Here is a 23,108-nt window from a genome sequence, read left to right on the forward strand (position 1 = left end):
TAAAACTTAAGGCACACTTAACATTTTGGGCATGAAGCTTAATTTCTGTCATGTGCATCATGTTTTAAAAAGAAAAACAGGGCATTAATAGTCTTGTTCACATGAAACTCAGACACTACTTTTGATAAAAAATCTGGATGCAAATGCAGGACAATTCTGCCCTGTGGGAAACAGTGATGAGAGGATTAGGTACCAAGTGGTCAAGCATCAATATGGGTCAAGTTTAAAGAAGCATCTTCTGAACATTGTAAATGATTTCTTCTTGAATCAGCTAGTTTTAGGATGATAAAAGGGCATGAGATCACCATTTAAATCCGGTCTTTCGGTTCTATATGAGACATGACACCCCAGAAAATAGCCATAGTAGGTCCAAGAACCTAAGTGCATGATAGTGCAGAAAATTAAAAAAAAAAAAAGCTTTTTACAACTACCTTTGATAACCTGAAAAGCTATCTACATACTAGTAAAACAAGTTTCAGAGTGGTAGCTGTGTTAGGCTGCTGTCAGCAAAAACAATGAGGACTCCTTGTGGCACCTTAGAGACTAACAAATAAATGCCCAAATAAATTTGTTAGTCTCTAAGGTGCCACAAGGACTCCTCCGTTTTTTTGTTTTTAGTAAAACCAATATTACCACCAATAACTATTACTAATTAAAATAGTTTTTTGTTTTAAACTAGATTTCCTAAAACTCCTGATACAGAGTGCCTACACCTGCAGCTAACTATATAGAACAGTTCCTAGAACTTTGCATTTCACAGGCAGGAAATATGTAGAAGCCACCTCTAAGAAGAATATAGAGCTAGATCATCAATATATGAACTCTACTTTTTCTTTTTGCATGATAGGAAAAATGACACCTCCAACTGGAAATATAAGCAAACATATGGACAATTAATTAATTAATTAAACTAATATGCAATTCCTTAGTCTGAAATTATTTATCATTATTAAGATTAAGGAACTTTCTACAGTGTGCCTGGCACTTTCCAAGCACAAGAGGAAAATATGGAGCTTGCCTCAAAGAATTAACTGTCTTTGGATGTAAATCCAGGCATTCAGAATAAAGATCCTTTTAATTTCAGTACCTGATCAACAAACAACTATGCATTTTATTAATTAGGTTTATACAAATGTGAAGAACTTACTTATATGAATCATTTGCTGTTGTAGCATTGGTCTTGTACCAGGTATGCTATTAGACCGGATGGGCAAACCAGGAATGGAGCCACCCACTGTAGGTCTGGGAATGGATGGGTTATAGTCTGGTCCTGGTCTCACCATTGAACCAGAATTTGTAGGTTCCAGTCTGTTAACCTTTGAGCTTGGCAAAACCCAGTCTCCTGTTGAATGCTGATTCATAGCCATATTTCTGTTGGGTCCACCTAGTACAATGAAGAGCATATAAAAGATTATTTCTCCTATAGAACATATGATGAGTTTTGTTATTGGAACCATTTCTATTTTCTCCCTAATTACAGTGACAACAGCCAATGAGCAGAGAACAGATTACTGAACTACTATTAAATCTGGCCATGGCAGGCTTCATTACTTCTTACAAGTATATTAATTTAGCCAAAATTAAGAATATTAATTTTTTAACTGGCTGCTCTCACGAACTGATCTTGTCCACCACACATTAAAAAGACACTTCAGTATTCAAAAAAACTGTTTTGAAATAATTCAGCTAAAACAAAGTCCCAATAGAACACATGACTGGATATAACTAAACTAATAACTCCAGCTATGGGCAATAATAGTTACTTAAAATGAGTTTAATGATTTAGATGGTAAATGTTAAAGATTAACATGCCTCATTCTTGTATATTCACATCTTAACTAATTTCAACACACAAAATTTTACAATATTTTCAATTATAATGAGATCTGTTTGTATGTAATCAACAAACCCATGTTTGATCCAAAATTTTCCTGGTTCTCAATCATTCTTGGACTCCCACCCATCATGTTTTGCTTTTGTAACATGGAAAATGCATTGACACTCCTCACTGGAGGGCTTGAACCCACAGGTATAGGGCTGTCTAAAGACATGGCTCTGTTGAAAGGAGGACGGGTAGTCTGCACAGACTGGGGACTTCTCATACCTGTTAAAGAATTAAAAGATGTTTTCAACTGTACATCTTTAAACAAGAAATAGAATGTCCTACTGATGATTTATACAAGTTATATCTATTTTTGAGCAACTACACTACACATTTAACAAGCCATGAATAGTTATTTTTATTTAGGCATTTGTCCCTGCAGATGAGCCATGACTGCAAAATACGGTTAGTTGAACTTTCTCCGGACAAACAAGTCCTTGGACCCTAGTGTAATATGATCAAACATTTTAAATTACTATCTAGGACTCTTTGTCTAGGTGTTCTCCTGGCATATACTGTATTACAATTTCATGAGAACTGTGCCTGCCTCTTGATATATTGGTGTTGGTCTTCAGTTCTTATTTTATACATCGTATATTCTCACGAAACTTGGTGTGTGTCTGGAAAGTACTGTCCTTCCAAAGTAAGTGTACAATTCACCTTTCGTAATAATCTTAACTGCAAGCAAGGTTCTATTCTTCACCCTTAGAAAGTTACAGTTCTCTCAAGCATCTTAATCCCATTGGGCTCTCCAGCCTTATTCACATTCAGGTTACACCTCTTTTGCTAACACACCCTTATTCTACTGTGTAATACCTGGAACCAACTTGCTCTATCAAAACCCATTCTGGTTCCTACTCTGGTTTGCCAATGATATATATACCAGTTACATACATCGAAATGCACAAATTATTGCCTCAAAGCAAACAGAAAGACCTACAAGGTCCACCTCCAGTATGAAATTTGGTTATCTCTGACACTCCTCAGGAGAGCTTGAAAAATGTACTAGACATCTACTAGCCATATCTATATCTACTGAGACAGATATAGAACACAGTGATAGTGGTAATGATGGCATCCCACAAGTAACATTAACCTTCCCTCCCACTCCCCCTACTGGTAGGGGTGGCCAGCCCTTTAGAAATAAAATTTGGAGTATTCATTAGATGGTGCAGGCCTCAAAGTATCTGGGTAGAGCAGTGGCAAATCAGAAGCTTGCCACTCATCCTTCAGCCTTTCCCTGGCCAGCTGCAAGCTTCTTTTAATCTGCAGTTGCCCCAATTCCTAACAATATATTTTCCCACTGTCTTGGATATGTGGATTTCTAGAGTGCAACATTAGAGAAGTGCAAGGAGGACCATAAGATGGTAAGTGAAGAGAAGTTAACTTTGTTCAACATTTGTAGGGAACACAAAGTTCTTGAGGCTGCTCTTTGTAATGCTAGAGTCTGGATATGCCTTTGGCAGGGCCCACAATTCAGATACATAACTATCAATTTTTACAATTTAGTATAAATCAGATGCTGGCTGAAAAGGGATTTTCAATGTCCTCTGATATTTCATAATACTTCTTCATGCTAATTATATAAATACAATCTACCAATGGATAACTAGCCCTGCACATATGACTTATTCCTGTAGACCGATTTCCTAGCAAATCGGAAACAAAACATTCGCCAAGCAAAGAAGGAGTTAAATGTATGTTACATTGAAAGCAAATCACACAATAGCCCCTAACTTTACAGAATTAAGTGAACTTTCTTACCCAATGGGGCATTTCCTTGAAATAATGTTTGCTTAGTTCCAAGACTACTCCCATTTGTAGACATAGCATTATTGTAAAAATCAGAACTAGTCAGATCACCCAGTATTGCATCCAAATTATCCAAGTCTCCACTCATCTAAGAGGAAAAAACAAACAGAATACAACTCTCACATTGTTCATCCTTTAACTTTCCATTTAGCCCCTCACAAGTCTTAACAACCCTTAGCAACATATACAGTCAAACGCTTTAGTTCAGTTATGACATTTCAGGACTTAATGCTGACTTCCAAAGAATTCTTCAGACATCATTCAACTATTTGGTTAATGCATTTTGCTTTGTTGGTTTTGGAAAAGCAAAACCTCAGAGAAAAAGTAGATACACAAAAAATTCACCTGAATGCAAATATCTTTAGCATCTCAAATTTGAGAGACTTCTCTGCATTAGTCTCAAAAGTTTGAATGGTAAAGCAAAGCACTGCAGGCATGATTTTAATTCACAGTCACAATTATAATAATTGTACATGCCAATACCAGTGCACCTAATTGATAATTTGTGCACACAATCACAGTAACCACATGTGCAAATTAGGCACATCTTTTGCAGGGTAATTGCATGGCTACCTTTCTTTGAAAATTTGTCCCTGAATCACATAGTTTGAACAAAATAGATCTATTTTAGTTTGCTAGATGATAACCTCACCATGCAAGTGTTCCATAATTCTCAGAGATTTAAAGAGCACATATATATATATAAAAGCTACATAGCAGTTGGTAATTGTCTTCACATATGGTACAGAAAACTCCAACAGCAATAAAGTGTTTAGTTTGCATCTACCTTTAGTAAGCTGTCACTAAGAAATGTAAAACATTTTTTAAGATGTTCGAATGAGGATTGAAAAACCGCCCTATGAATAACAACATTATTTATATTGCAGTCGTTCCCAAAATGTGCTAGGCACTGTACAGAAATACACAGTCCTTCCCTGAAGAGCTTTACAAGGCCCCTGTGCCTACCAAGAGCACCACTGACTTCAATAAGGAGCCAGCCCAGGCAGAGCAGTTGCAGGATCACAGCCTAAATTCAATTGCTGTTGATTATGAAAGCATCTATTCAAATATATTTAAACACAGTTGAACATTTTCAAATAGTGTTTTAAATTAATAAATAGTGATAAGAAGTAAGGTTTGAAGACAAAATGGGTCTCCGTTCAGGCACAGGGGTCTGCCTGTACGGAACATTTTAAAGAATCAGCTTTGGCTATTGTATGTACATGTAACTCAAGTTGTTTGATGGCACTTCCTCCCCAACTTCCCGATTTTTTTTTTTTAAAAACATCTCAAGTACTGAAAAGCACAAGTCACATAATATATATTCAGTTACAGACTTCCTTTATGGGATTCACTGGCTTTATTCTCACATTTACACCAATGTAATCAAGGGCAACGTCACTGGAACCACCTCTGTGTAAATCCAGTGTCAGAAACTAGCACTCCACATTTTTAAACTGAATTGCATATAGAAAATGGATCATTTCCACTTATGTTCATTTTCTTTTACTTCCTACTGTAGCAACCACAACTAATTTATTGAGTCAGCTGTCAGCTCCATTTCCAAATGACCCATGAAAATAAATATATGCTATGTAAAAATTGCCAATTTTAAAGATTTAATTTTAAATAAAATACACTAAATATACTTTGTCTTAATTGTTTGATAGCTCAACACTAATATTATTCAAAGAACTCCAGTATAGCACATTTTGTTACAATACATACTCTTGTTCAAGTTAAATGTAGTTTGTTAACTATCATAAAACTAAACATATGGTTTTTATGCTGTAGTTACACAGTACTGTCTTGGAAATAATCATACACAAAAATTGAATGGTCTCCTTTTTGGTTGTTAACTCTAATAGGAAAAATATTGGTGAGTTCAACAAAACTCCTGTACAAGGTTAAATACTCTACCTCTTCAGAAGGTTCTGTTTTTATTTTAATCTCTTTTTCTTGACTTGAAGTAGGAATAGTGGAGCTACTGCATTGTCCCATTTTATTATCCAGACCGTCTACCTTAGGTTTCGTTTCTTTTGATAGTGGATCCTTTATATCATCCTTGTCTAGTAGGTATCTGAGTAGAGCATTGTTTTCCTTCTTCTTAGGACTCAGTTGTTCCTGTTTGATAGTTCCTTCTACACAGGGGGCTGTATTACTGGAATCATGGTAGGTATCTTTACCAGTAGCTTCAGCTGTGATCTTTGCTACTTCTGCTGGAGAATTACCATTCTGCAACAATTTATGCAAAATCCTGTGCTTTTCTTGTAGCAGGGACCCATGCATGTTTGATGAGGAAGAGACCCCTCCAGATGTAGAAGAGGAGACTCCTGAGGGACTTGTAACATTGGTAGAAGATTCTTTACAACCAGGGTCCAATGGTGAGTTTAACAATGTAGAATGCCCTCTCTCATCTGAGGAGCATGTGAGTAACTGAAGGAGCTTTTTATGACCTTTGCTTTCATTTGGTCCCCTCTGACTCTCAGACCCTTCCAGATTTCCTTCTTTACTGTCTTTGTCACTAAGGAGGTCCCTGTTGTTTGACTGGCACATAGAACTCTCCACTTGACTTTGTTCACAATACAAGCCAGAAGGACTCTTTGAGTCCGGGTTGCCCATTTTACTTTGCTGAGCTATATTCATATTTGGGGAATTATCCAATTTTGGACCCGGTGAGGAAAGCGTTGATAGAAGGGAAGTTCCAACCCCCTCGCTAATGGCTTGAAGGGCACTAAGGGAACTGCTAGAGAAGCTGTTGTTGCCAGTGTTGCTAGTAGATCCCATTGGGGAGTGCATACCTGTATCAGAGTTATTTTGTTACAGTTATTATATAACAAAAGTAATCATATCTACATTTGATTTTTTATTTGCCAGGTAACCATTACATACTGAATAAGTCTATTTAAGCATGCACATTAAGAACTGAAATACAGATAGCAGAAACAAGGAATACTGTAGCTCTAATTACTGTACCTTTAAATATATCCTCATCATAAAATTAGCACTAATTACTGTACCTTTAAATATATCCTCATCATAAAATTAGGTATTTTACACTTACGGTATAGTAGTTCAGATGTTATAAGACCATAATATATTAAAAAGAACAAAAAATTAAGATAAAAGGGGCAAAAAGCAAACCCTAGAGAAAAGTTTATACCAAAAATAAAATACCTGCAACTGGAGAAAACTGGTGTGAACCCATTTTTGGACTTCCACGATTCCTAGGAGAAATCATTAAGTTCTGTTGGCTGGAAGTCAAGCTGGGACTACCATGTGGTGGACTACTCATAGTTAACCCATAATTGCTGTTCTGATAAGGAGAGGACTGCATTCCTGGTCCAGAGTTAATGTGTCCAATATTACCAGGACCTATGTATCTAATGCCGCTCATCTGTCCCATCGCACTGGGATCTCCCATGCCATAGTTCCTGTTCTGCATTGGTATGCTTTGACCTGGTGACATGTTCATAATAGCACCAACAGAATTTGTGCTTCCAGCTGTAGATGCTCTGATGTTTTGTCCCACTGGATTGGGATTTTGTCGGTATCCATTCTGTTCTCTGCAAATTCAGCATCCCGCCACCCCACCCCACAGAAAAATATTTAAAACTTTATAGGAATCAAGTTCCACATAAAGAGAATTGATAACATCATCAAATAATCACTGAAAAAATTAGCAAGAATTAGCTCCATCCACAAAGGTCACACTAAACTTGAATCATTGAGTGGCAATACTGCTCATTCATTCACATAGTATAAAGGAGTAAAGGTCATTTAATATATGGGGGAACTCAATCTTATCCCATTAAAGCATTTTATATCTCTGGCAGTTATTTAGATTTATGCATTTATCATTTTGAACATCACCCTTCTTGTATCACTTTCTTCCCCGAGTCAATGAATGACACCACTCCACTCGTCAGAGAAGAAACACTTTAGTATTGTCATCAACAATCTCAACTGCTCATTGACCAGAAGCTGGGAGAACTTCTCCAGTGACAGGTACAGACTACTTCCATAGTGCCTTTCAATTAATCTTGCAATCAACAGGGACAAGTCACAGAAGTGGCCAAACTGTGGCTCATTAGCCACACATAGCTCTTTTACAGTTAAAGTGAAGATTATTGTATGCAGCTTGGAAGTTCAGTAAGTTTGGCAACTCCTGTTATATAGCATCAAATATCAATACAAATGTGTGTTTTAAAAAGCTACAATATTTAAATCTGGCAGATGAACATTGTTAATTTCACCTTTGAAGGAAGTGGGTGGAGACAAATCCATGACGGTCATTAGTTACTGAACTTCGTAACAGTTTACTCTTTGTTTGTGCTGTCACTATAGTACCATCTGCTAAGGAGAACCGATACAGTGGAGTTTCGGCATGGCCTTGTATATAAGCTGTGAGGAAAAACACAATTGACAGCAGTAATCTGCTTGTATTTCAGATCCCAAAGACCAAGTAATTTATGTAAACTTTACTATAATTGTTGAACAAAATACTCAAAAGATTAATATGCTGAAAAACTAGATTAAAAAACAGCCATAAAACAGACATGATACAGGATGGGTATCCAAAGACTTGGAACATACTGTTACAGTTCCCAAAGACTAAAGCGGGGGAGGCGGAGACAGAGCAAATCAAATATAGATTCATAAAAGTTTAGGACTGGAAGGGACCTTAACAGGTCATCTAGTATGGTCCCCTGCACTCAAGGCAGGACTAAGTATTATCTAGACCATCCCTGACAGGTGTTTGTCTAACCTCCTCTTTAAAATCTCCAATGATGGGGATTCCAAAACATCCCTAGGCAATTTCTTCCGGTGCTTAACTACCCTGACAGTGAGGAAGTTTTTCCAACCTAAACTTCTCTTGCTGCAATTTAAGACCATTGTTTCCTGTCCTATCCTCAGAGATTAACAATAACAATTTTTTACCATCCTCCTCATAACCACTTTTTATTTACCTGAAAATTGCCCCTCCCCGCCCTTCTTCTTCTCCAAACTAATTGAACCCAATAGTTTCAATCTTTCCTTGCAGGTTATTACTAATTTTTGTTGCTCTCCTCTGGACTTTCTCCAGTTTGTCACATCTTTCCTGAAATGCAGTACCCAGAACTGGACACAATACTTCAGTTGAGATCTTGTCAGCCAGGAGTAGAATGGAAGAATTACTTCTCTTGTCTTGCTTACAACTTTCCTGCTACTACATCCCAGAATGATGTTCACTTTTTTTTTGCAACACAGTGGTACACTGTTAACTCATTTAGCTTGTGATCCACTATAACCCCTAGATCCCTTTCTGCAGTATTCCTTCCAAAGCAGTCATTTATCATTTTGATGTGTGCAACTGATTTTTCCTTCCTAAACTGAGTACTTTGCATTTGTCCCTATTGAATTTCATCCTGACAGGTTTCAGAGTAGCAGTTGTGTTAGTCTGTATTTGCAAAAAGAAAAGGAGTACTTGTGGCACCTTAGAGACTAACGAATTTACCTGAGCATAAGCTTTCGTGAGCTACAGCTCACTTCATTGGATGCATTTGGTGGAAAGTATAGTGGGGAGATTTATATATATACACACACACACACACACACACACACACACACACACACACACACGTTCTCTGTGTGTGTATATAAGTCTCCCCAATGTATTTTCCACCAAATGCATCCGATGAAGTGAGCTGTAGCTCACGAAAGCTTATGCTCAAGTAAATTCGTTAGTCTCTAAGGTGCCACAAGTACTTCTTTTCTTTTTGCGAATTTCATCCGATTTACTTTAGACCATTTCTCCAGTTTGTCCAGATGATTTTGAATTTTAATTCTATCCTCAAAAGCACTTGCAACTCCTCCCAGCTTGGTATTATCCACAACTTTGTAAGGGCGTGGCTACACTTGCAAGTTACAGCGCCGCAGCGGCAAGGAATGCCGCAGCGCCAGTGTGAACGAGGTGTTTCATCACTGCACTCTGATCAGCCTCCGGAAACATCCCATAATCCCCTTAAGTCAAGTGGCCACTCTTGTCATTGTTTTCAAATCGTTGCAGGAATGCGGATATGCCCTTTGAAAGCTCCGTTTCCGACAGCTGGCTGCTTATCTGCTCCAAGACAAAGCAAGCCATTAGTGTGGAATGTTGTGTGTGTGTGGGGGGGGGGGGTGGTCTGCTAATGTCTGAACTTACAAAACAGTATGCTGACATGCTCTCAGCCCCCCAAAACCCCGTTCTCTCTCCCCCAACATACACATAACACACTCCATATCACACTCCACCCCACCCCCCCATTTGAAAAGCATATTGCAGTCACTTGCATGCTGGGATAGCTGCCCATAATGCACTGCTCCCAATGCCGCTGCAAGTGCCGCAAATGTGGCCACGCCAGTGCGCTTGAAGCTGTCAGTGTGGACTGACTGCAGCACTTTCCCTATTGCGCTCTCTGAAGGCTGGTTTAACTCAAAGCGCTCTACATCTGCAAGTGTAGCCATGCCATAATGTACTCTCTATGCCATTATCTAAGTCATTGATGAAAATATTGAACAGAACCGGACTCAGGATCAGACTCTGAGGGACCCCACTCAATAGGCACTTTCAGCTTTACTATGAACCACTGATAAACTACTCTCTGGGAATGGTTTTCCAACCTTCCTTATAGTAGCTCCATTTAGGCTATATTCCCCTGTTTTGTTATGAGAAGGTCATGTGAGATAATATCAAAAGCCTTACTCAAGTCAAGATACACCACATCTACTGTTTCCCCTATCCACAAGGCTTGTTACCCTGACAAAGAAAGCTATTAGGCTGGTTTGACATAATTTGTTCTTGACAAATCCATACTGACTGTTACTTATCACCTTATCTTCTAGGTGTTTCCAAATTTATTGCTTATTGCTCCATTATCTTTCTGGGTACTGAAGTTAAACTGACTGGTCTGTAATTCCCCAGATTATCCTTATTTCCCTTTTTATAGATTGGCACTATATTTGCCCTCTTTCAATCCTCTGGAATCTCTCCTGTCTTCCATGAGTTTTCGAAGACAATCGCTAATGGCTCAGATATCTCCTCAGTCGGCGATTTGAATAAAGTTTTTGCTGCAGTTTTTTGTGCTGACTGCACAGAACTGTCAGAACTTTAAAGCTGCTGATGCATTTATCAATAGTTTGCTTTGATTCCAAGAAAGAGATTTAGACATTTCAATCTTCAAATCACCTTCAAATGTGATGCAATAATTAGTATCTATCAGAGGTAGTACACATTTTTCCGATAAAACAACTTTCATTGAAAAATTCAAATGTTTCATGGGAACTTACTGATTTAATAGAAATTTTCAACAGGAAATTATCTAACAGTTCACTTTAATGAGGTTGAAACATCTCATTTTGTCTGTTTTATAGTAAATTATAAATTATAATGTAATATATAAATCAAAACAAAATATTTCTAATAAGGTCATCTCATGAAAAATTCCAAGATTTTGACATTTTGTCCCAAATTTGGTCTCAGAATTTCCTTACGGGTGGAAATTCCATTTTTTTCGGCCATCTCTGTATTTAGCTATTTAAAATTGCTTGTATCTCTGAGAATTCCCCAGACAAAGTTGGGTAAACATATTTATATAATTAATTCTCTTTGCCCCATTAAAGTTAAAATTTTCAAAAGGACAGCCTCCCTTTTGCAGTGACAAGTTGTATTGGCAGTTGAACTGAGAGTCCAAATCCAAGTATTTGGGCTTCATATATCTCACTATAGACACAGTTTACAGCTACAGAAAAGGAGACTGGGCACCAACCTACTGAAACAAACTCCTAAATTTTTATTCCATAAACACACATGCTTTATGCATGTTTACATCTTTGCTTTGTTCACATAAATAGATTTTTATTCTCTCTATAGAATTAAATTTGCTGTGCATCGTACACAATACAGTCACTCTAAAAATTGTTGTGGAAACTCAGTCCCTTCATAGTCTGCATCACAGAGATCCTAGCTCTGAGTGTTTAGAAATGGGCATTAGGCTAGAACTCAAGAGACTTGGGTTCTATTCCCAGCTCTGCCATTGTCCTGCTATGTGGCCTTGGGCAAGCCACTTTACACCTCTGCGCATCAGTTTCCGATCTGTAAAATGTGGATACTGATATTTAATTCCTTTGTAATATGCTGTACAACACAGTGAACTCTATAATCAAAGTAGGAACTAGGTATTTTTATTATTAAACAGATTATTTGGCATGGAGGGGAAAAGGTTTAAATTGTGATCTTTCATCTGTAGCTCTCAGATGAATCGGACAAAGGTAATTAGTGACCAAAAGACATTACCAACTAAGGGCTATTCATAGAACTAGATAAAATGACTTGATGTCAGAGACACAAAAGTATGTGTGGTTATATCTTTTACTGGACCAAGTTCTCTTGATGAGAAACAAACTTTCAAATTTACACAGATCTCTTCTTCGGGTCACAGTCTATTTCATAATAGGCACATCCCCCTTCTTGACAAAAGCTAACAAATGAACTACTGTACGCTTTTTTTTTTTTTTTTTTTTTGCTAAAGTGGGCCCCTCCAAGTCAATGTACAGCCATGCTACCAGCTCATTAAAGGAAGCATGGCTTAATCCGCTGCTTTCCAGCTGTACCTGTCTTGTGGACAAACAGATAAGTTAAACCTACAGGAATGTCTGTCATATTTCATAAAAACTGTCAAACACCAATGGACATACTTGAACAACAAGGCAGCTGCTACACCAGACACTCCTTACTAGAAATCTCACCATCCTTCAGTTTATAAATACGAGAAAGAATGTTTTCCACTGGTTCAAGACATGGAAAAGCATGTACAATCGCAGAGTTTAGTGGTTTTTTTCTCTCTCTCTCTCTCTCTGTCATACGCACACACAAAATTGCAACTAGCAAGAGACACAGTATATTGAACGCCGCAATCTGAGCTACCTTCTTGATAGTGGCGTTTGTTTGACCAGGACTGTCCATCATTATGGCATAAAAACCTCTGAATACACCGACGGATTGTATCTTCAAAGCCAGGTCTCATAGAAGACCGTAATGAGTTTGTATCTATGTTTACGAGTTTACCTGTCACAGGAAAGAAAAACTTAAGATAGTCATAGAGTCCTTATCATTTTAAATGTAATCCTAGTATTAAAAATACAGAATAGTATTTCAGAAGTCACCAAATAAAGTCTATATTATGTTTTTATAACGTACCCATCACTGTAGCATCTAAGCACTGAAGTTGTTTTCTAAGCATCTATCTAAACTTTTTACTTACACAAAGCCTCCTATGCAAAGATCTCAAAGTGCTTTATGAACATAAATTCTGAACACTCCAGAGAGCTAAATTATTACCATATCATTTTTACATATAAAGAAATCGAGGCACCCAGAGGTTAATGCCAAAATTCTCAAAAGCATATAACGATTTTGGGTTTCCCTGGTTTTAGGCAACCGAAAAGAGATGCCGAGGGCATGGTTTGCACAGATTATAACGAACTACACCTGAAATCAATAGGAGCTGCAGGTGATTGGCATCTGAAAGAAAAAACAACTGCCCAAAAATGTGTTTAAATATTTAAACACAGCAGACTATAAAGGTTTCATGATGTTACAGAAGAAAAGGAGCAATTATCTCAAATGAGTCTTCATTAACTTGATATATGATTAGAAGTATTTCTAAAGTGTTTATTAGAAGAAGATGTAAGGTAAATCATTTGAAGTATTACCTAGTTAAAGAAAGAGGCAACAGTATAAGTACTACTAGTTATTGCAAGTATTAAAACTTATTTGCAACAATTTACTTTATACAAAACAAAATAAAAACAACAACCACCAAGAGCCATCCATTACCTTCAACTCAAGAATATTTCTCACCTGAAAGGTCATGTCTCGTAATAAAGCTTTCTGGGTTTGTTGGAAATACCCTTTCCACTGTAGTGATACGACGTGCCACACAAATCATACAGGACTGCAAATCTGCAATGAAAGAGTTATTTTCCTCTGTGTCCTATTTATTCTATTATTACATTTCTTATAAAGGGGCAGGACTCTTGCAATATTAAGATAAAGGCATAATATGGGGGACAAGATTTGAGGATTTTGCATTTAACTCCTAAATTATTCAAAATATGAATTCTGAAACCCCAGGCTTCATACTATATTTATTTACTACTTAATGTATATTAAGAGGATTTTCTTGTAGAAAAATTACCTTCCCCTTCTTCCATCATAGCTCTTGGCTGAGATAAAGCAAAACACTGCATGGTTTCATATCTCTGATGTGAATCCTGGTTGCCGCCCACATCATCCAAAAGATCATGAGATGTTTTTACCATCATGCGGCAATTAAACGTATGGCTCTTCTGTCTGGGTGTCTCATTAGTCCAAGCAACTCCATTAACTAAAAGAAAATAATCATAAAAGTTCATAAAGATTTTAAAATAAAATTAATTCTTAACTGCCTGATTTCTGAAATATGCAATATTGTTGTATGTGTCCATCCCAGGATATTAGAGAGAGAGAGAGAGAGAAAGTGAGTGAGGTAAGACATTATCTCACCTACCCGGTCTCCGATTTTTGAAGCTCAGATACCATAACATTTTTAAAAGATTTGTTAAAGGTCATCATATTGATATTTTGGGGATAGCGTTCTTCACTGCCAGTTGAAAGAACAGCATCCACTCTAAGGTATGTTCCGCCTCAGTCAAAAGGGAGTGGAAAAGTCATTCCCTTGTCCAAAAAAAAAAAGCAGGTAGTTCCCATACTGATCCTCTTGAAATCATAAAAGTTTTCTAAGATTTGTTCACTGATTTCAAACCTCAGCTGTCTAGCAACACAGTTATAAGATATTAATTGAAACCATTCAATCAGCTTTTTGCTTAAAACTACAGTATTTACACAATTCAGGAAGGCAGCTTCCACTTGAAACGCAAAAGGTCTAAAGAACCTAATCATTCTGCTTCAAAATGGGGAGACACATTTCAAAGCTGAATTGTTAAATTCCCAGAGCTTCATCAGGATGTGGAGAGAATTTGTGTAACATTATTTTAGGGTTTCAGAGTAGCAGCCGTGTTAGTCTGTATTCGCAAAAAAGAAAAGGAGTACTTGTGGCACCTTAGAGACTAACAAATTTATTTGAGCATAAGCTTTCGTGAGCTACAGCTCACTTCATCGGATTTTATTTTAGGGCTTATCTTCACGAGGAATTCTGGAATAGCTATTCCTGATTAGAGTATCTTATTCTGAAGTAGTTTACTTGAAGTGTATTTAGCAATTTCAGAATAAAGCCCTCTTATTCCAAAATAAGCATGTCCACTCCCAGAGTTATTCAGGAATAGTTAATCCATGTTAAAGTCACACTTAGCTTTAATTATACATGAAAATTTATCAAGAATAAAGTGATCTTTTAGTCCTGGGTATTTTTAGTAAAAGTCATAGATAGGTCACGGTCAGTAAACAAAAATTCAGGGCCTGTGACCTATCCATGATTTGTACTATATACTCCTGACTAAATCTTGGGTGCTTTGGGGCAGGGGGCGGCCCAGGACAACAGCTGGTATGGGGCGGGGGGAGGCAGGGGCCGACTGAAACTGTTGCTGCTGCTGGGTGGGGGCAGTGTCTCAAGACTGACCCAGTAGTGGCCTGTGCAGCTATCCCTAGGTTCAGTAACTCTGGCTGCTGCAGAAGTTACAGAGGTCCTGGAAAGACACGGAATCAGTCACTTCCATGACAGACTCGAGGCCTTACGTATAATCAATCCCTTAGAAACAGACAAGCCAACCTCAAATGTACATCCCTCTTTCACTTTATCAGAGCACAGAAACATGCAACTCCATAAACCTAGGTATTTGTTTGCTACAACCGCAGACCATGAATACCTGCACCTAAGTTCTGTTAGTTGTTTACATAATTTCTAGTTTGAAAGTAACATTTTAAATATTTAGATCAAGAGGATATAGATTTAAATGGGAGTCCTGGTGATGGAATTTTGTTTTCATTCTTCTGCTCATCTGCTAACAGCAAAGAATGCATAATCAATTTTGCAATATTCCTATTAATTTAATGTTAAAAGAGTCGTATCCTAAAACTCAAGACTAGTTGCACCATAAGAAAAAGATTTGTTTTGCAAGGTTATTAACTTTGGAGTTTTTTGTTTTTGTTTTTTTTTTTTTTAAAAGAAGTCTGAGAACCTAAGTGAAGACCCTATTACCTGCAGATTTAGGTAAGTTTTTAAGGAAGTCCTTCCGGTCCTCTTCATGCAAGATGCTGTAGACACTTGTATTAACCAAATCCTCTTGTTTATACTGCAGATATTGTGTGACATTTTCTGACACAAATACAATGTTCCCATCTCGATTTACTACAAACAGGAAACCATCCAATGCCTAAAAATACATTGCAACGACACATTATAAACACACACAAAATTCCAGACCTGCTAAAACAGTTCACTTTAAAAAGTAAGTGGGAGATAAAGTGTTGTAGTTTAGGAGAAGAATCATTTAACTTTTCTGGTAGAAGAACTAAGGTTTCAAGTTTTCCTTAAAAGAGAAACTTTCAAGTATCAGAAACCTGCTGTTCATTTGTTCTTCCAATATTGATCTTAACATGGTGATAATCAAACATTTGGTTTTTAACTCTTTTGGCCTGGAAACATGGCGCTGAATCTCTGACATCTCAAAAACTTCTGTAACAATACAATGAAGTCAAAGTTAGGATTATAAATTCGCCAAAAGACCTTTAAGAAGTAGAAGTGGAGTGTGAGGGAAATAGCCTTCTTAAGGATATATTTTCAATAGCAATGCAGGACCAAAAAAAAAAAAAAAAAAAAAAAAAAAAGAGAGAGAGGGAGAGACTATCCACTTTTTAAAAACCAATGTACTCATTCCCAAATCAGAAACAGCATTAGAATATCTAAGACAATTAGGTTTGAAAGTACTTCAAAAACTGACTCAAAATAGCAGCCTACAACATACTGAACTACTTTGTGTAGTAAGCAGTAGGACTGGTTTCCTGGTTGTTAAAACTCTTTAATAAATGTTGCTTAAGTGATTCTTATGTAATTTGCAAAAAGAAAAGGAGTACTTGTGGCACCTTAGAGACTAAAAAATGTATTTGAGCATAAGCTTTCTTTAGCTACAGCTCACTTCATCGGATGCATTCGGTGGAAAATACAGTGGGGAGATTTATATACACACACAGAGAACATGGGTTTTATCATACACACTGTAAGGAGAGTGATCACTTAAGATGAGTTATTACAAGCAGGAAGGGTGGGGGGGTGGAGAGGAAGAAAACCTTTTATGGTGATAATCAAGGTGGGCCATTTCCAGCAGTTAACAAGAATGTCTGAGGAACAGTGGGGGGTGCGGTGGGGGGGAGAAATAACATGGGGAAATAGTTTTACTTTGTGTAATGACCCATCCACTCCCAGTCTCTATTCAAGCCTAAAGTTTATTGTATCCAGTTTGCAAATTAATTCCAATTCAGCAGTCTCTCGTTGGAGTCTGTTTTTGAAGTTTTTTTTGTTGAAGGATAGCCACTCAGGTCTGTAATCGAGTGACCAGAGAGACTGAAGTTTTCTCCGATTGGTTTTTGAATGTTATCATTCTTGACGTCCGATTTGTGTCCATTTATTCTTTTACGTAGAGACTGTCCAGGTTGACCAATGTACATGGCAAAGGGGCATTGCTGGCACATGATGGCATATATCACATTGGTAGATGCGCAGGTGAATGAGCCTCTGATAGTGTGGCTGATGTGATTAGGCCCTATGATGGTGTCCCCTGAATAGACATGTGCACAGAGTTGGCAACGGGCTTTGTTGTAAGGATAGGTTCCTGGGTTAGTGGTTCTGTTGTATTGTGTGTGGTTGCTGGTGAGTATCTGCTTCAGGTTGTGGGGGCTGTCTGTAAGCAAGGACTGGCCTGTCTCCCAAGATCTGTGAGAGTGATGGGTCGTCCTTCAGGATAGGCTGTAGATCCTTAATGATGCATTGGAGAGGTTTTAGTTGGGAGCTGAAGGTGATGGCTATGTTATTTCTCCCCCCCACCTGACCCCCCACTGTTCCTCAGACGTTCTTGTTAACTGCTGGAAATGGCCCACCTTGATTATCACCATAAAAGTGACATCATCACCTCCCCCCCCCCCCCCACTGGTAATAGCTCATCTTAAGTGATCACTCTCCTTATAGTGTGTATGATAAAATCCATTGTTTTATATACACGCAGAAAACATGAATCTCCCCACTGTATTTTCCACCGAATGCATCCAATGAAGTGAGCTGTAGCTCACGAAAGCTTATGCTCAAATAAATTTTAGTCTCTAGGGTGCCACAAGTACTCCTTTTCTTTTTGCGAATATAGACTAACACGGCTGCTACTCTGAAACTTATGTAATTTGGAGTCTCAACACGAGGGCAGCAGCAAACTGATTTACTGCATACAGCAGTGGTCATCAAATGGTTGATTGTGATTGACTGGTCGGTGGCTGCTGCTAAGGCAGACTTCCTGCCTACCCTGGCCCCACACCGCTCCTGGAAGCGGCCAGCACAACTCTGTGGCCCTGGGGATGCAGGGGTCTCCCTTCCCGCGCTGCTCCTGCCTGCAAGCACTGCTCCTGCCCGCAAGCACTGCTCCCGCAGCTCCCATTGGCCTGAAGAGCTGCGGGGATGGTGCTTGCAGAGAGGGGCAGCACGCAGAGCCATGTGCCCCAGACCCCCGCACTTCCCAGGGGCATGTTGGCCCCTCCGGGAGCGGTGTGGGGCTGGGGTAGGCAGGGAGCCTACCTTAGCCTCGCTGCACCCACCGCCTACTAGGAGCTGCCGGAGGCAAGTGCTGCCTGGTGGGAGGCCGCACCCTAATCCCCTCCTGCACCCCAAGCCCCAGCCGTGAGTCCCCTCCCGGAGCCAGTATCCCATACCCCCTTCTGCACCCCATACCCTCTCCTGCACCCCAAGCCCCAGCCGTGAGTCCCCTCCCGGAGCCAGTATCCCATACCCCCTTCTGCACCCCATACCCTCTCCTGCACCCCAAGCCCCAGCCAGGAGTCCCCTCCCAGAGCCAGTATCCCATACCCCCTTCTGCACCCCAAACCCTCTCCAGCACCCCAAGCCCCAGCCCTGACCTCCTCTCAGAGCCAGCACCCTGTACCCCCTCCTGCACCCCAATGCCCTGCCTGATCCCTGACTCCCCTCCCAGAGCCTGCACCCTGCACCCCATCCTTCTGCACCAGCCCGGAGCACCCAAACTCCCTCCTAGAGCTTGTACTCCTCGCCCCGTCCTGTACTCCAACCCCCTGCCCCAGGCTTAGCTCAGAGCCCCCACCCCTCCCAAACCTTTGCCCCAGCCCAGTGAAAGTGAGTGAGGGTGGAGGAGAGCAAGTGATGGAAAGGGTGGGGATGGTGTGTGGAGTGGGTGGAGCTTTGCGAAAGGGGCAGAACCTTGGGGAAGGGGCGAGGTAGATGCTGGGTTGCCCTTAGATTCAAAAAGTGATCTTGGGCTTAAAAAGGTTGGAGACCACTGGAATACTGGGACTGATCTTAAGAAGCACCATGCTGTGCACCTGTAATTTTCTCTTAAGACAATGGGAATTTAGGTGCTCATTGCTTTCCAGAATCAGACCCCCGGTCTTACAGACCATCATCAAGCCATGAAAGTGGCCCAAAGTCCTTCATGGCCATTTCCTGAGATAAAGAGGGAAAAAACCTAGAATGCGGAGTCTACTTAATTTAATCTTATTAGCTATTTATTGGGACTACTACTATAAAAAAAAACGAACAACATGCTAAGGCACACCCAGATGACATCTGATTTTGACTGCTTCAGCAGAGTTGAGAAAACAATAATGGATTTTCTTTTTTGTCCTTTTATAAGAATTTTCTCCATTGCCCTTGCATGCTAGTTTTTGTTGTAGGACTGCTGGCATTTCTCAGTGTTGTAATCCTGTCACATAACCTGTTTAAGAATATGCAATATCAAATCCCATTTGGTTTTCAAGGGCATCATTTACACTTACCTGTAGTAAAAGAGGTCCCAATGAATCCTTATCAATAACCCCTTGACCTGTAGAAGATACGTCAGCCTTCTGTACATCATCATCACTGGATGCTGTTTTTCCTAAAATGAAAGAGACAAGTTTTCAAAAAGGCACCATTTTGTGTTTGGAACTTGAAATATATTTTTGAAGTTATGTGCTGCATTCCAGGAAGCCGGAGAATAAGCAGTGAAGCTGTAATTATAGGATTCCATTTAACGTTACAATTATATGCACAAAGGGAGCACAAGACTTTTTTTTTTTTTTTTTTTAAATACGGCAGAACTTCAGGGCAGGGATTGTGTCTTCCTGTGTGTTTTGAAAACACCTAGCAAATTTTGGATTCTGCCATATCACCACCACAAACAGTTTCCATGACAAAACTTCTTCCACTGGGAAGATGATTGCTTTATGAAATAACTGTCCTTTGGTCACTTTTGGTTGGCCAGCGCAAGCTTTTCAATAAAAGGAAAAGCTTCCTAATTTTTCTCTTCTTCCTGTACAACCGTGTGTAAGATAAACATTTTAAATCATGTTAAGACTTAATTTGGGCTTTAGTCTAGAAAACAATCCAATTTAACATGCAGAATATACAGTTTGCTCATTTAATTGTGTTCTTGGATCCAAATCAAAACACAAAACTGGAAACAAATTCTCACTTGGCCTTCTGCACATTATTTAATATATGATTCCAATAATTAAAACACTTTTTCAGTATTTTAACCTAAAATATACTGAATAAAAAGTAAACGTTTGTTACAAGGAAAAAAAAATAAAAATAAAACCATGCAGTAAAGGAATGGAAAACAAGCAATAATCTCTATTACTGTGGCACCTGCTGGCTGTTTAAGCAGACCACAACAGGAGTTTAATGTACCAAAGGAAGATTATCAACCAGTGAAGTGCACAATGAAGTGGCAATAAAGCCACCAGGAATGTACTTCTAAAATAGCAATTAAGGTTACTTTAAAAAATAGAAACACATTCCAACATGGCAGACAAAGCAGAATTTGGAAGTTTACCATTCCAGGTAAAGTGTGTGATATATTCCAGCAGGCTTCTAACATAATTTACTACTGAGTGGAAATTCACTGAACTGGCATATACCTGATGTGTAATCTATTCTAATTTTTTGAAGTCACTTCTACCAGCACATGCCTCACAATTACCAGAGGTTTAGGGGGAAACAGCAAATTTAACAATTATATTTGTCTGATTTGTTTAAAAAAATACTATTGTTACAAGTAAAACTAAAAACCATACTGTAATTAAGACATTAGCAAAATAGATGATCCTCTATATTTTCCCCAGTTTATTCTGCACTTGATTACATTCTGTGTACAGTTAATGGCACTTTTGAAATGGTTACATGGTCAGCTAGTTGCAGTCTGACTGTATTGGACCCCAGTTATTTTGCCTTGCTAGAAAGGCTCTCAAACATCAAAACAGGAGCTGAAAAGACAGAAAAATGGAACATTAATTTTAAAAAATAATTTAAAAATTCAGGAAAGGATGCTCTATAAGAAACCGGGCTTCTTTTATAAATTAGTTTCAAACAATCCAAGGTGGCAAGAAACTTAATTGATAGGCAGTAGATGGACTTTTTTACTCCAGTGGGCAACTAGTCCATCTGTATTTTGAAGAAGAACTGCTTTATGATCTATTTTAAGCTTTTATTGCTTGTTTAAGTAGTTTAAAAAAGCTAATAAGAAATGGTGTACTTTGAATGCCCTAGTACTTTAGGCCCTGATTCAGGGAAGCTTCCCAGTTCATAAAGGGTGTTAAGCACTTGCTTAACTTTAAGCATTATGTTTAAATCCCATAAGCACATGCTGGGAATAAGCCCTGAACAGGGATAGATTTAAGCATATGCTTAAGTGCTTTCCTAAATCAGGGCCTATTGTATGAAAATTCCATTGTATTGTCTCAACAACTAAGTATTGTTTTGGAGAGAAACTGTCTCCTGATAGAAAACCAAATATTCTTCCTTATGATTTGAGAGAGAAATCCTTACCTTGTTCCTTTATCTGCCGGATCTGTCTTACAGTTTCCTTTAAAATTGCACATTTATCTGGTTTGACATTGAAATTGTCAATGTCACTCAGATTAGCAGATATCAACTCAGCTAGTTCCTCAATATATTTGCTTTCCTGTTCACGTCTGCGTTTCTCACCACTGCAGATCAGACTAGAAACAAGAAGCAGCATTTAATGTACATAAATTTCAGCATAAACAAGAACTATGATCACACTGTCATCTTTGAGGCACTTCAGATACCACTTATCACATAAGTTTAGCTTGTGGACATTCATCTCGTCAATTTACCCCTGTAGGTTTTTACAGAACCATAAAAAGGAATGTATCTTCAGAGATTATGACAAGATTATTATTCCAAGAATAACTGTTATAGTTATTTTCTTATGGAATTTAATGAAAATTCCAACTATTATAAAACTAATGTATTTGTACTATATAGGCATTTTAAGGTGGAAAAAGCTGCAGCACTGTTTTGCTTGGTCAATAAGCTATAAACAAAAGTTTTACATCTAATTCAATGGCATTTCTCTGTCAGTAATACAACAACTTTGGAACACTGCACCCATCAATTCCAGAATTTGAGAAAATGTTCTAGATATCAGTGGGCACAAGTATATTGATTTTAAGGCAGATCAGAACACCAGAAAAGCTTATTTCACAGGAAAATCAGGGCTCCCAGAGTAACTGATGTTGCAGGCAGAAGAATCTCTCTGCTGTCCCTGGTGGCTGTCTACACATACCAGGCGCAGCATCTTAACTGGCTGCATAGGGACAGCCTGTAGTTTGGATCATCACAGAAATAAGAAAGCCTTACAAGTAGCAGAGGGGACCTAGGCGGCTGGGAGTGGAAGTAGGAATCTAGGGGGCAATGGAGATGGGGAGGGAAAAGCAGGGATCCAGGGAAAAGTGGAAAATGGGGACAGCAGAGAGGGGTGTCAGAAGCCTGGAGAAGGAGGAGTGGATATGAGTAGGGCCCTACCAAATTCATGATCCATTTTGGTCAATTTCATGGTCATAAGATTTTTAAAATTGTAAATTTAATTATTTCAGATATTCAAATCTGAAATTTCATATAGTGTTGTAATTGTAGAAATCCTGACCCCAAAGGAGGTTGTGGGGGGGGCACTGACGGGGGGTTGTCACAAGGTTATTTTAGGGGGATTGCGGTATTGCCATCCTTACTTCTGCGCTGCTTTCAGAGAGGAGTTGACAGAGAGTGGCGGCTGCCGGCCGGGAGCCCAGCTCTGAAGGCAGAACTGCTGCCAGCAGCGGCACAGAAGTAAGGATAGCATGATTTGGTATTGCCACCCTTACTTCTGCACTGCTTCCTTCAGAGCT

At 38.9% G+C, this 23,108-nt stretch overlaps 1 protein-coding gene across 12 annotated transcripts in view; it reads right to left on the reverse strand.

The window, feature by feature from the left end:
* NCOA3 (nuclear receptor coactivator 3) overlaps nt 1-23,108 on the reverse strand; it is a 174,861-nt gene that overhangs the window by 16,459 nt on the left and 135,294 nt on the right. For 11 of the 12 annotated variants that reach the window (XM_043495690.1, XM_038368999.2, XM_038368995.2 and 8 more), the window contains 12 exons: nt 21,748-21,920; nt 19,716-19,816; nt 15,910-16,084; nt 13,912-14,100; nt 13,575-13,676; nt 12,639-12,779; nt 7,951-8,098; nt 6,872-7,260; nt 5,615-6,495; nt 3,647-3,782; nt 1,910-2,104; nt 1,148-1,384 (listed from right to left, as the gene is read on the reverse strand). In XM_043495690.1, the coding sequence (XP_043351625.1) occupies nt 1,148-1,384; nt 1,910-2,104; nt 3,647-3,782; nt 5,615-6,495; nt 6,872-7,260; nt 7,951-8,098; nt 12,639-12,779; nt 13,575-13,676; nt 13,912-14,100; nt 15,910-16,084; nt 19,716-19,816; nt 21,748-21,920 (2,867 nt within the window). Of the gene's footprint in view, nt 1-1,147; nt 1,385-1,909; nt 2,105-3,646; nt 3,783-5,614; nt 6,496-6,871; nt 7,261-7,950; nt 8,099-12,638; nt 12,780-13,574; nt 13,677-13,911; nt 14,101-15,330; nt 15,374-15,909; nt 16,085-19,715; nt 19,817-21,747; nt 21,921-23,108 lie in introns of those variants that run through there. The other variant, XM_043495693.1, reaches the window with a different exon arrangement.

The sequence above is a fragment of the Dermochelys coriacea genome, chromosome 13 (genome assembly GCF_009764565.3).
Source record: "Dermochelys coriacea isolate rDerCor1 chromosome 13, rDerCor1.pri.v4, whole genome shotgun sequence".
Lineage (NCBI taxonomy): Eukaryota > Metazoa > Chordata > Testudines > Dermochelyidae > Dermochelys > Dermochelys coriacea.